We start from the raw sequence: 15,365 nt of genomic DNA, 5'->3' as shown, positions 1-15,365 counted from the left end.
AAAATTACAGAAAGTTGGTCGGCCTGGTTTTAACATCATTAATTAGACTTACGTGCCAATTTTGTTACAAACAGACTATAGCATCATGTTTTAGAGGGAAAAAGGTAAACAAATACATATCAATGAATGTGACATGTTACATAAAAAACTGGCCTTGGTGGCGTCGTGGTTAGGCCATCAGTCTACAGGCTGGTAGGTACTGGGTTCGGATCCCAGTCGAGGCATGGGATTTTTAATCCAGATACCGACTCCAAACTCTGAGTGAGTGCTCCGCAAGGCTCAATGAGTAGGTGTAAACCACTTGCACCGACCAGTGATCCATAACTGGTTCAACAAAGGCCATGGTTTGTGCTATCCTGCCTGTGGGAAGCGCAAATAAAAGATCCCTTGCTGCCTGTCATAAAAGAGTAGCCTATGTGGTGACAGCAGGTTTCCTCTAAAAAACAGTGTCAGAATGACCATATGTTTGACGTCCAATAGCCGATGATAAGATAGAATGAATGAATGAATGTTTAACGACACCCCAGCATGAAAAATACATCGGCTATTGGGTGTCAAACTATGGTAATGCAAATAAATAAAGTGATGATCAACATCAATATAAAAATTCAAAAACAGTGTAAAGAACTGTGCAAAAACACAAATATCACAGACTTTTACGGATACTGAATATTACTCAAAACTTCAATTTTGTGCTGTATTGGCCATTCTCAAAGAGAATGTTACACCCCTGCACCACGGTGAGTATACAGCACACGCAGGGGCGATGATAAGATAGAAAATCAATGTGCTCTAGTGGTGTCATTAAATAAAACAAACTTTGTTACATAAAAAAGCTGTGCATTTAAAGATGTATAAATAATATAGCAAGTTTTATCTACACATTTTTTTGTAAATTTAGCAGTGAACAGGAAGCAGTGATTTGCAATCATCTGACAAAGCTGTTGTGATGAAGAATGTGTTTCTTCTTATGGTTTGGAACTCACCCAGATTAAATCTTCAAACATGACATTTCAACATCAAATTACCATGGGTGTGTGCATTTTACTGGCAGATATTGTTTATTTTTACTTTTTTTAATTTCTTCAGTGATGTATTTGAAAAGTATAAAGGAAAGTAATCTGAGAGTACTGTGGTATGTGGCCTGGTAACACAATTAGCTAATTTATACTGTAGTAGATAACTTTATAAATAAATAGGGGCAAGAAGTAGCCCAGTGGTAAAGCGCTCGCTCCGTCTGAGATCAATCCTCGTCGGTAGGCCCATTGGGCTATTATTCACTCCAGCCAGTGATTGGTATATCAAATGCCATGGTATGTGCTATCCTGTCTATGGGATAGTGCATATAAAAGATCCCTTGTTATTAATGGAAAAATGTAGCGGGTTTTCTCTGTAAGACATTTTTTTCTTAATTACCAAATGTTTGACATCCAATCGCCGATGATTAACAAATGAATGTGCTCTAGTGATGTCATTAAACAAAACAAAGCAAAACAACAATTTATAGATAAATATGGTGGCCTATGGTATCTCACTATTACTGATTTTACATAGTTGAGCATATACAAATATTAGCCTATGTCGCAATTAAACCAGAAAAACAATGTTTAACTTTCTACCTTGGATGAAGAGAATAGCCCAAGTAATGCCATTCTACTAGAAAAAGAAATAAAAAGAAGAACACTTTGACCACCTTGAATTTGAAATACTACCACTCTTTACTTTGAGGGGTCCAAAAACAAAACCAACTCTCATTAAACCTTAAATACACAGGCAAAATACTACACAATGTGGCATTTGGTTCCAGGTGCAGGAATCAACTGTTTTTACACTATATTATGGGAGTTGCCCCTGTCCCTTTCAACACTGCATTTAATCTACATGTAACAATCAAGTAAGTTCTGACTTCAGCTAAATAATTTGACATCTAACAGCCGATGATTAATAAGTCAATGTGCTCTGGTGTCGTTAAACAAAACAAACTTTTTTTCAACAAAATAATAAAAAGAAAAGAGGGCTCTCTTTTCATTGGAATTCCATTAATCACCCTCATGCTGCTAATTGGCTACAATAGTGGTGTGATCTGGATAATGTATCCTTAATCACCCTCGTGCTGCTAATTGGCTACAATAGTGGTGTGATCTGGATAATGTATCCTTAATCACCCTCATGCTGCTAATTGGCTACAATAGTGGTGTGATGGATAATGTATCCTTATCTGGAATAATAGTGGTGTGATCTGGATAATGTATCCTTAATCACCCTCGTGCTGCTAATTGGCTACAATAGTGGTGTGATCTGGATAATGTATCCTTAATCACCCTCGTGCTGCTAATTGGCTACAATAGTGGTGTGATCTGGATAATGTATCCTTAATCACCCTCGTGCTGCTAATTGGCTACAATAGTGGTGTGATCTGGATAATGTATCCTTAATCACCCTCATGCTGCTAATTGGCTACAATAGTGGTGTGATCTGGATAATGTATCCTGGCTATAATAGTGGTGTGATCCCTAATCACCCTCATGCTGCTAATTGGCTACAATAGTGGTGTGATCTGGATAATGTATCCTTAATCACCCCTCATGCTGCTAATTGGCTACAATAGTGGTGTGATCTGGATAATGTATCCTTAATCACCCTCATGCTGCTAATTGGCTACAATAGTGGTGTGATCTGGATAATGTATCCCTAATCACCCTCATGCTGCTAATTGGCTACAATAGTGGTGTGATCTGGATAATGTATCCTTAATCACCCTCATGCTGCTAATTGGCTACAATAGTGGTGTGATCTGGATAATGTATCCCTAATCACCCTCATGCTGCTAATTGGCTACAACAGTGGTGTGATCTGGATAATGTATCCCTAATCACCCTCATGCTGCTAATTGGCTACAACAGTGGTGTCAATGCCCAAGATGTCCCAATTGCCCAAGAAGTGCTCAGCCCAAGATGTCCTTGGGGCATGCTGAGACATGCTATATAAAATAAAAGTTTTAACTGCCACATAAAATAAAGATATTAAACCTTACATTGTGATATTTGTTTTAACAATTTAAAAGCATGTGGAATTTTTTTAACTGCACATGCATGATTACAGTACATTTGTTTGAGATGCGAAGTTTCGTAGGGTCGATCCCCTTGTTGGGCCTATATGTTTTTCTTATTCCAACCAGTACACCACTAATGTTTTATCATAGGCTATATATATATATATATATATATATATATATATATATATATATATATATATATATATATATATATACATCTTGGATTTCATTATCAGTTGTTATCTTATGCTGTTCTAGTTTGTAGAAATCAATTCTCCGACACTCAAAACATATATTTGGACATCAAAATCTACTTCTTACGATAAGCAGAAGATAAGAAACAGATTTCATTAATTTTGGTGGCCATCTTGAATTTCATTAAAAGTTGTTATGTTATACTAATCTAGTTTATAGAATTCAATTCTCTGACCCTCAAGACATATATTCAGAGATCAAAATCATCTTCATACATAAAGCTGAAGCTGAAAACGTTATATTTTAGTAATTTTGGCGGCCACCTTGGATTTTGCCACCTGCCGGAGTTAGCCCACATTTTTGAGAGGGTCACCCCCTCTAATTTTATTAAGAAGGCATTGAAGTTGTGAAAAACACCTCCAAACCTTGGTCCCCATGAATTGGTCACAGAATCCTATTATTTTGCCTCTACTATATATGTTTCTGCTTCAACACACTATTCATCAGTTGGGACATTTTGGGCTGACTTGGCACATAATTTTTAGAATTGGGACATCTTGGGCAATTGGGACATCTTGGGCTTTCACAGCACATGCCACTAAAACACGTTTGACTATAAGTTGTGATTTCTCCATCAATAACAGTTAACCAACAGGTAGTTTATCACGCATACATCATACTCAAAGAATAAAGCCTGAAGACAGGGTAATAACAGCAACTATATAGCATGGTCATTTACAAGCATATACCTTTCAGCTTTGTATTGTGTTCACTATTAAGAGAGAAAAAAATTATGTTTGCCTCAAGTACAAAAGATTGAGATCTTATGTGTCAGTGTGTAGTTTGGCTAACCGAGAATGTGAGACAACAAGGGAGCATGATGGATTGGGCAATCTGCTCCTGTCACATATCACAGACAGGACATGGGCCGGAGACACACACTGAGATAGACACACTGACACTCAACACTGGCAAACAGCCAGCACACTAACAAGACAGTACAAGTGGCATTGTCAGTGTCACCTGGCAGAGCATTTGAGAAATGTAATAATAGGAAACTGGCATCAATGCCTATATACATGTGTGTGTATGTATATTTATATATATATATATATATGTATTACTTCAATACATCTGCCGTCAAACTGAATTCAAGGTGTAACGGCTATGGTTCATAAGTACTGAAAACATTAAGTTGGGGGGGTGGGGGTGGAAGGGGTTAATATCTCTGTGGAATTACATGCAAATGCAGTAAACATACAAAGAGAAAGTAACATTTGAATTAGCTGGAGGGGGTTATAATTTGTTTGAAAGTTCGTTAAATAATTAAAATTGATTCAAAAGAAGTAAAGAGGCCAAAGTGAAATGAGTAGATCGACTGCCATAAATGTTTTCATTTTTTAAATACTCATAGACACTGTGATGAAGGACTTTGGCTTAAGGTTCAGTTAAAAGCATAATATACCAGGTATATGTATGCAAAATGTAAAACAAAGTAATTAAAAAATATATATATAAATACCAAGATTAATACAAAATGTGTTTTAAGTTACTAGTTTGCCTACATTTATTATTATTAATAATATACTGATGGAAAGAAATAAGGGAACACATCGAATTGTAGTCCAAATTTAATTCACTACTAGCATAGTAATGTCTGTATTTCATACCAATTAGTTGTAATGTGGGATTGAATGTTTGTAGTGTTGAATGTGCTGCCTATATATTCCCAGTCAACTTCTGACAATATCAATTGATTTTTGATGCAGTCATTATTTCTTGTTGCTATCTGTGTGTTCCTTTATTTCTTTCCATCAGTATATTATTTGTTTTACTTCATTATTTATTACTGTCTTATTATTATAAATGAATAAATATCAAAGGTGAAAATATATAGTTTTTAAGATAGAAAAAGATTATCACAACATTGATATGATCTGCATCCTTATCCTCGTGACACAAATGAATGAATGAATGAATGAATGAATGAATGAATGAATGAATGAATGAATGTTTAACAACACCCCATCACACAAAATACATTGTCTACTGGGTGTCAAACTTTCCTGACACAGAAACTATCAATGGACTCAAGCAAGAACATTCAGAGAAGATTGTGTGTCAAGCGACCTCTGTGAAATGTTCCTGAAACAGTGGCACCAATCCCTGGTATGCTCAAAACAGTTATTACTTTACATCACTCACCAGATGGGGAAATCAGACCAAAATGTCACGCATAACAGATTATAACTGTGAATTATTACTGGAGAAAACTGACCAGTGATGTCTGCTTATTCACTACAAAAACTGGATCTCCAAATATCTGGACTACATGGAGTGACTGGTGATTATTACATACCCAAAGTATCCCAGTAAACCAATGCTTTACTATGGAACAACTATAATATCTGGTCCTGTACTTATAAAACATTAAAGTCCAGACTCAAGTCTTTAATAACGACACAACACTTTATTGTAATGGCAATACCAATCAAACTGTATGTGTATGATGTTATTAAAGATTGGAGGTTAGACCCTAAAATGTTATAAGCATGGATTTTATAAGGCATAAACACTGAATCCTGCCTATACTGAAGTGATCACAATCCAGTGTTAGTACAGTGAGAGAACATTGAATCCTGCCTATACTGAAGTGATCACAATCCAGTGTTAGTACAGTGAGAGAAACATTGAATCCTGCCTATACTGAAGTGATCACAATCCAGTGTCAGTACAGTGAGAGAACATTGAATCCTGCCTATACTGAAGTGATCACAATCCAGTGTCAGTACAGTGAGAGAACATTGAATCCTGCCTATACTGAAGTGATCACAATCCAGTGTCAGTACAGTGAGAGAACATTGAATCCTGCCTATACTGAAGTGATCACAATCCAGTGTTAGTACAGTGAGAGAAACATTGAATCCTGCCTATACTGAAGTGATCACAATCCAGTGTCAGTACAGTGAGAGAACATTGAATCCTGCCTATACTGAAGTGATCACAATCCAGTGTCAGTACAGTGAGAGAACATTGAATCCTGCCTATACTGAAGTGATCACAATTCAGTGTCAGTACAGTGAGAGAAACATTGAATCCTGCCTATACTGAAGTGATCACAATCCAGTGTCAGTACAGTGAGAGAACATTGAATCCTGCCTATACTGAAGTGATCACAATCCAGTGTCAGTACAGTGAGAGAACATTGAATCCTGCCTATACTGAAGTGATCACAATCCAGTGTTAGTACAGTGAGAGAACATTGAATCCTGCCTATACTGAAGTGATCACAATCCAGTGTTAGTACAGTGAGAGAAACATTGAATCCTGCCTATACTGAAGTGATCACAATCCAGTGTTAGTACAGTGAGAGAACATTGAATCCTGCCTATACTGAAGTGATCACAATCCAGTGTTAGTACAGTGAGAGAACATTGAATCCTGCCTATACTGAAGTGATCACAATCCAGTGTTAGTACAGAAAACCATTGAATCCTGCCTATACTGAAGTGATCACAATCCAGTGTTAGTACAGAAAAACATTGAATCCTGCCTATACTGAAGTGATCACAATCCAGTGTTAGTACAGTGAGAGAACATTGAATCTTACCTATACTGAAGTGATCACAATCCAGTGTTAGTGCAGTGAGAGAACATTCAATCCTGCCTATACTGAAGTGATCACAATCCAGTGTTAGTACAGTGAGAGAACATTGAATCTTGTCTATACTGAAGTGATCACAATCCAGTGTCAGTACAGTGAGAGAACATTGAATCTTGTCTATACTGAAGTGATCACAATTCAGTGTTAGTACAGTGAGAGAACATTGAATCCTGCCTTTACTGAAGTGATCACAATCCAGTGTTAGTACAGTAAGATAAACACTGAATCCTGCCTATACTGAAGTGATCACAATCCAGTGTTAGTACAGTGAGAGAACATTGAATCCTGCCTATACTGAAGTGATCACAATCCAGTGTTAGTACAGTGAGAGAACATTGAATCTTGTCTATACTGAAGTGATCACAATCCAGTGTTAGTACAGTGAGAGAACATTGAATCTTGTCTATACTGAAGTGATCACAATCCAGTGTTAGTACAGTGAGAGAACATTGAATCTTGTCTATACTGAAGTGATCACAATCCAGTGTTAGTACAGTGAGAGAACATTGAATCTTGTCTATACTGAAGTGATCACAATCCAGTGTTAGTACAGTGAGAGAACATTGAATCTTGTCTATACTGAAGTGATCACAATCCAGTGTTAGTACAGTGAGAGAACATTGAATCTTGTCTATACTGAAGTGATCACAATCCAGTGTTAGTACAGTGAGAGAACATTGAATCTTGTCTATACTGAAGTGATCACAATTCAGTGTTAGTACAGTGAGAGAACATTGAATCCTGCCTTTACTGAAGTGACCACAATCCAGTGTTAGTACAGTGAGAGAACATTGAATCCTGCCTATACTGAAGTGATCACAATCCAGTGTTAGTACAGTGAGAGAACATTGAATCCTGCCTATACTGAAGTGATCACAATCCAGTGTTAGTACAGTGAGAGAACATTGAATCTTGTCTATACTGAAGTGATCACAATCCAGTGTTAGTACAGTGAGAGAACATTGAATCTTGTCTATACTGAAGTGATCACAATCCAGTGTTAGTACAGTGAGAGAACATTGAATCTTGCCTATACTGAAGTGATCACAATCCAGTGTTAGTACAGTAAGATAAACACTGAATCCTGCCTATACTGAAGTGATCACAATCCAGTGTTAGTACAGTGAGAGAACATTGAATCTTGTCTATACTGAAGTGATCACAATCCAGTGTTAGTACAGTGAGAGAACATTGAATCTTGTCTATACTGAAGTGATCACAATCCAGTGTTAGTACAGTGAGAGAACATTGAATCTTGTCTATACTGAAGTGATCACAATTCAGTGTTAGTACAGTGAGAGAACATTGAATCCTGCCTTTACTGAAGTGATCACAATCCAGTGTTAGTACAGTGAGAGAACATTGAATCTTGTCTATACTGAAGTGATCACAATCCAGTGTCAGTACAGTGAGAGAACATTGAATCCTGCCTATACTGAAGTGATCACAATCCAGTGTTAGTACAGTGAGAGAACATTGAATCTTGTCTATACTGAAGTGATCACAATCCAGTGTTAGTACATTGAGAGAACATTGAATCTTGTCTATACTGAAGTGATCACAATCCAGTGTTAGTACAGTGAGAGAACATTGAATCTTGTCTATACTGAAGTGATCACAATCCAGTGTTAGTACAGTGAGAGAACATTGAATCTTGTCTATACTGAAGTGATCACAATCCAGTGTCAGTACAGTGAGAGAACATTGAATCCTGCCTATACTGAAGTGATCACAATCCAGTGTCAGTACAGTGAGAGAACATTGAATCCTGCCTATACTGAAGTGATCACAATCCAGTGTTAGTACAGTGAGAGAACATTGAATCTTGTCTATACTGAAGTGATCACAATCCAGTGTTAGTACAGTGAGAGAACATTGAATCTTGTCTATACTGAAGTGATCACAATCCAGTGTTAGTACAGTGAGAGAACATTGAATCTTGTCTATACTGAAGTGATCACAATCCAGTGTTAGTACAGTGAGAGAACATTGAATCTTGTCTATACTGAAGTGATCACAATCCAGTGTTAGTACAGTGAGAGAACATTGAATCTTGTCTATACTGAAGTGATCACAATCCAGTGTTAGTACAGTGAGAGAACATTGAATCCTGCCTATACTGAAGTGATCACAATCCAGTGTTAGTACAGTGAGAGAACATTGAATCCTGCCTATACTGAAGTGATCACAATCCAGTGTTAGTACAGAAAACCATTGAATCCTGCCTATACTGAAGTGATCACAATCCAGTGTTAGTACAGAAAAACATTGAATCCTGCCTATACTGAAGTGATCACAATCCAGTGTTAGTGCAGTGAGAGAACATTGAATCCTGCCTATACTGAAGTGATCACAATCCAGTGTTAGTGCAGTGAGAGAACATTGAATCCTGCCTATACTGAAGTGATCACAATCCAGTGTTAGTGCAGTGAGAGAACATTGAATCTTGTCTATACTGAAGTGATCACAATCCAGTGTTAGTACAGTGAGAGAACATTGAATCTTGTCTATACTGAAGTGATCACAATCCAGTGTTAGTACAGTGAGAGAACATTGAATCTTGTCTATACTGAAGTGATCACAATCCAGTGTTAGTACAGTGAGAGAACATTGAATCTTGTCTATACTGAAGTGATCACAATCCAGTGTTAGTACAGTGAGAGAACATTGAATCTTGTCTATACTGAAGTGATCACAATCCAGTGTTAGTACAGTGAGAGAAACATTGAATCTTGTCTATACTGAAGTGATCACAATCCAGTGTTAGTACAGTGAGAGAAACATTGAATCTTATCTATACTGAAGTGATCACAATCCAGTGTTAGTACAGTGAGAGAAACATTGAATCTTGTCTATACTGAAGTGATCACAATCCAGTGTTAGTACAGTGAGAGAAACATTGAATCTTGTCTATACTGAAGTGATCACAATCCAGTGTTAGTACAGTGAGAGAACATTGAATCTTGTCTATACTGAAGTGATCACAATCCAGTGTTAGTACAGTGAGAGAACATTGAATCTTGCCTATACTGAAGTGATCACAATCCAGTGTTAGTACAGTGAGAGAACATTGAATCCTGCCTATACTGAAGTGATCACAATCCAGTGTTAGTACAGTGAGAGAAACACTGATCACAATCCAGTGTTAGTACAGCAAGAGAAACACTGAATCCTGCCTATACTGAAGTGATCACAATCCAGTGTTAGTACAGTGATAGAACATGGACAGATAATGTAATAAGATGTTTCTATGAAGAAGAAGGCTGGCTGATTAGCAAGTGTGATGTGTACCTGTTTGAAGTTGCAGTGTGGGTCTATACACTGGATGTTTTCACAGATCACCACAGGGTCTTCACACGTGCAGATGGAGCAGGAGTCCGGCTGCCACACTGTGTTATTCTGTAAAAACAAACGTAAAAAATGTCCTTTTGTTAAATCATACCTATTAGAACATATGAATTTATTGATCACAGGCTATTGGATTTACAAAATATTGGATACTTCTGATATATGCTCTTTGAATAAAACCAACTACAATTTTTCCAGTAGCAGCATGGGGTATTTTATATGCATTGTCTCACAGACAGCATAACACAGATAGATAGCCTTTGTTATACTAGTTGTGGTGCAATGTTTGGGATGGGGGTGGGGGGAATCAGAATGGGACCTCCATTGCTATGATCAGAGCAACTCGGGCAACTGCTCTGCTGACTGACCTGGGGGTGAGACATAGCCCAGTGGTACAGCACTCACTCGATATGCGGTCGGTGTGGGATCGATCCCCGTCAGTGGGGCCATTGGGCCATTTTTTGTTCCAGTCAGTGCACCACGACTGGTATATCAAATGTCATGGTATGTACTACCCTGTCTGTGGGATGGTACATATAAAAGATCCCTTGCTGCTAATCAAAAATAGTAGCCCATGAAGTGGCGACAGTAGGTTTCCTCTCTCAGTATCTGTGTGGTCCTTAACCATATGTCTGACACCATAGAACCGTAAGTACAATGTGCTGAGTGCGTTGTTAAATAAAACATTTCTTTCTTTCTTTCTTTTTTGCTAACTGAGCTAGATTCTGCCTCCTCTATAATAAATCTATAATGAATAAAATACCTCTCATAATGAAAATGAGGTACAGCATTTCTACAACAAAAAGACCTGAAACAAAGCTGTAAATGGGCAAGCTTTTCATAGATCAGTGCATACGTACGTGTATGTGGGGAAACTCAATCTGTACAAGTACACAATGCATGGAAATAAGAAGCAAATTCATGTGGTAGCATATCCCACAGCCTTTAATATACAATCAATAGAACACTGGTTGGAATGAGAAAACATTTCAAATGTGTCTTTGCAGTATGTCAGCACTTCAAGGAATCATACCATCACTGAGACACATCCAGTATCTAAACACATTGAATGTCTGATTACATTTGAAATTAATACATTTAATTTAATAATGTCAACTGTGTGAGTCCACTGACAATGTACAAAAAACAACAGTTCAGTCTGCTAAAGCATGCAGACGTCTGTCTAGATATGCCAACTTAACACTGTCAGTATGTCTGATAGCAAGGATAGGTATTAATGAAAACAGTCACATATACTTGCCAAATTATCTAATATAGCACAAAATCACATTAATTAAATAATGATCAATCTGTCTATTATAGATGTTGAACAGTATTTTTAAAACTTGTAAAGCTGAATTTGAATAATTTTGTAATACATTCAATTCAATATAAAATTTATCAATATATTATATATATATATATATATATATATATACATACACACACATACACACATACACACATACACTGAGAAATTTTAGGCACTTTAGACTGAACATTGGAGTTTTGTTCACATTTGAAATAAAGAGGTTAATGTTTTATCTGCTTGGGTTTAACCACTGGGGTTTTATCCATTGGGGTTTTATCCACTGGGGTTTTATCCATTGGGGTTTTATCCATTGATGTTATGTCCATTGGGATTTATTTTATCCTTGGGGAAATAAATGCTTGCAGTAATTTGTTATCAATAAACAAAAAAGGCAAAATATATACACTGCTATGTTAACTGCTTGTAATGCAGAACATTTGCGAGATGTTACTAAAACACATAATATAATCCTGTGTCTAAAAAAGACATGTATATTTGATACAGAAGTCAACCATTTTTTTGTTTCAAACCATGGGTCAGATGTTAAGTGCTGCTAATGAATATGCATTGACATGGTATTTAAATGCTAAATTACAACAACATGTGCACTTAGCATAATTTAGAGCTGGTTCAGTGTCAATGTGCATAAAACAAGTGCATAACACAATTACAATAGAAGTATGGTGCAAATCAGTTACGATGAACAGGGTGGTGGTAGAGGGATACAGGGGATCGGTACAGTTCAACTTTAGTTTCGTGCTTATATGCAACTAATGTTCAAGCATACTGTCCTGGGCACACACTTCAGCTATCTGAGCTGTCTGTCCAGGACAGTGGGTTAGTTAGTTAGTTAGTGGTTACCGAGAGAAAAGAAGGTGTAGTGGTCTTACACCTACCCACTGAGTTGTTAAAACTCACTCTGGGTGGGAGCCGGTACTGAGCTGCGAACCCAGTACCTAACAGCCTTATGTCTGATGGCTTAACCATGATGCCACTGAGGCTGGTGATCAGTACTAAAACACCATCATGTGGGTCATCAAAGAGAAAGTTTGCAATTTCTTTCCTTTACAAATAAGGGGTGTCGGGGAGACATTACAAAGATAAAACTATCATACTAAACACAAAAAAGAAAGAAAACTGTATTGAATAATATTCTAATGTGGGCAGATAAAAGGTGAGTTTCCTCCAAAGAAAAGAGATGCATCACAAAGGTAAAAGTGTGAACCTTTTGTAACATCCACACATCCTGCAGTTACACTGTCAGCTGACATTTCATGAAAACACTTAAGACGTTTGGCAATATAAATACTAAATGCAAGCAGTGTGTTAGAACAGCAATGTTTAATGCATTGATAGAAGGCATTAGAGACATTTGTAGGTTAAATGTCTGAAACAAGCAAAAACAGAAAATAAAACCAGTATGAGCACAGCCTGCGGCTTTGGTATATAAAACAAACCCCGATTCTTGTTTACATTCCAGAAACCAAATTCTCCCACCCACCCACCATGTTCCATTCTGCTCTGGCACAGTTCACTAAAAGCAGAGATCATGACTACAAAATCAACATGTTCTAGTGGTGTTGTTAAACAAAACAAACTTTAAAAGATGATGACTGTTTTGGTTTGGAAATTGCCAATTCAGAGATGATTTGTTCCTGGTCAAACAGTGTGTGAGAAAGTAGTTTGAGACAAACACCCAGTAGTTAAATTAAAGGACTCCTCTTCTGAACAGGAAATGCAGAGTCACATGCATGTCATTCTCCAGTAGGTGACCTCCCTTGAGCAAGGTGTTATTTTGTGTCCACCCATAAATTAGAGAACTCTTCTGGAAAACCTAGGTCATAAGTACAACAAATGCGTGAAGGTCCCTCACTGGAACACCAAATAACCTTGTTTACGGAGAACTTGATTACATATATTATACTTTGACTATATCATGTATCACAATTATTTAATGATATATTTTAAAATCATTGCTCAAGTGACCTAATATGCAACTCCAGATTTAAGCTGGAACCAAAATAATTGCTAGTCAAATGCTGCCTTGGTCAAATCTAAGTTTTTCCATGTCAAAAGAATTTGAGAAAATAAACACTAAGTTTTTAGAGAAAATAAATGTTTTCTTCTTTTTTGTTTATCTGGTAATTGATAGTTAAAAGTGGCTGATGTCACTTTCAGAGGTAGTAGTAGGTACCTTTTCTCGTTCATATAAACTGCATTTTGAGTAGTGCAAACACCAAGATAACCAGAAACATATTGGAAGTCCAAAATGGATAATTTAAAACAAAAAGTAATGTGCCAGTTAATGGTAACCAAGGGTGCCAATGAGGTACATGATATGTCCATCAAAAGTAGGTCACAATGACCTATTTATGGTCTGCAAAACACCACCATCTCAGTTTTATTTGCATGCAAGATTTGATGATCCTATATTAATTGATAAGGAAGATATGGCCCCGACCAGGAATTCTTTTACTGAGCAGTAATGCGTGTAAAGTAGGTCATAGTGACCTAGTTATGGTAAACAACACACCACCATTGCAAGTTGTACTTGCATGCATGCAAGGTTTGGTGATCCTATATAAATTGATAAGGAAGATATAGCCCGGACAAGGATTTTAATGTGCAGTAATGTGTGAAAAGTAGGTCACAGTGACCTAGTTATAGTACACGACACACCGCCATACCAAGTTGTTCTTGTATGCAAGATTTGATAATTCTAAATGAATTGAAAGGGAAGATATGCTGAGGAAAAGAAAAGTTTATGGATGGACAGACAGATGGACAGACATCCTGACAACACCATACCATAATACAACCCACCTTTAATGGGCATATAAAAAGCTGTCACAGCCAAAAATATTTTTAAATGCCTAAAAACTAGGGTCAGCTAGCACTAGCAGTTTTAAAGTGGGACCAATACTGGTCAGTACAAAAATCAGACTATGGCTATGTTAAGCTGTGCTTGTTAACACAGACAGAGATTACATCTACAGGGTCATTACCAGCTAGATCAGGTTCAACCACATGAAAAGAACCTGGACAATATGAACAGTCATTATAGGATCATGAACATATTTAAGTGATACAGCGGTAGTTGTTAACACGGTTCCCAAGATTATAACTGGGTGCCTTACTGCAGAGCCATACAATTCAGTATAATCAATTAACTGTGTACAGCTAGTACTATAAAGCTAGGAATCCATGTGTACGTGATGCAAGATGCATAATGCGTAGTGAGTGATGCGTAATGGAATGATCATCGAGGTGTTTGGGAATTAGCATATTACATATTACGCATTGCGTATATTTGGAAGGAAGGAAACGTTTTATTTAACAACACACTCAGTTCAACATTTTATATATGTCACAGTTTAATATGCAATGTATATCACAATTCAAGATGTAATGTATGTCACTGTTTAACATGAAATGTATATGATAGTTCAACATGAATTATCGGTCAGTTTAACATGTAGTGTATGTCAAAGTTTAAAGGGACTGTCCCAAGTCTGCAGCCATTGTAAGATGTTTGCGATAACAGAGTCTTGTTGGCGACTACTATTTCATACTAAATACATTTTCTTGTTTATAATACCAGTGTCTGTATATCGAATGTGTTTGCGGTCGTATACTGATGTTTGTAGCACTCAGTTTTTTACTTTAATTCGTGATATATATTTTTTCATATTTATAAAATTATTGGGAGGTAAAATCTGGTTTGGGCTACTACCAGCATTAGGACAACAACAAACACCTTGTAAATACAGACACTGGTATAAGAAATAAGA

General features: G+C 36.9%; 1 protein-coding gene across 1 annotated transcript in view; it reads right to left on the bottom strand.

The window, feature by feature from the left end:
* Window positions 1-15,365, bottom strand: part of LOC121379655 (collagen alpha-1(II) chain-like) — a 63,227-nt gene that overhangs the window by 7,127 nt on the left and 40,735 nt on the right. Inside the window, exon 4 of the mRNA XM_041508304.1 lies at window positions 10,206-10,313. Within this exon, the coding sequence (XP_041364238.1) occupies window positions 10,206-10,313 (108 nt within the window). The remainder of the gene's footprint in view (window positions 1-10,205; window positions 10,314-15,365) is intronic.

The sequence above is a fragment of the Gigantopelta aegis genome, chromosome 8 (assembly GCF_016097555.1).
Source record: "Gigantopelta aegis isolate Gae_Host chromosome 8, Gae_host_genome, whole genome shotgun sequence".
NCBI lineage: Eukaryota > Metazoa > Mollusca > Gastropoda > Neomphalida > Peltospiridae > Gigantopelta > Gigantopelta aegis.
Note: the sequence above shows the minus strand (reverse complement) of the source record. Positions and strands in the feature narration are given on the sequence as shown.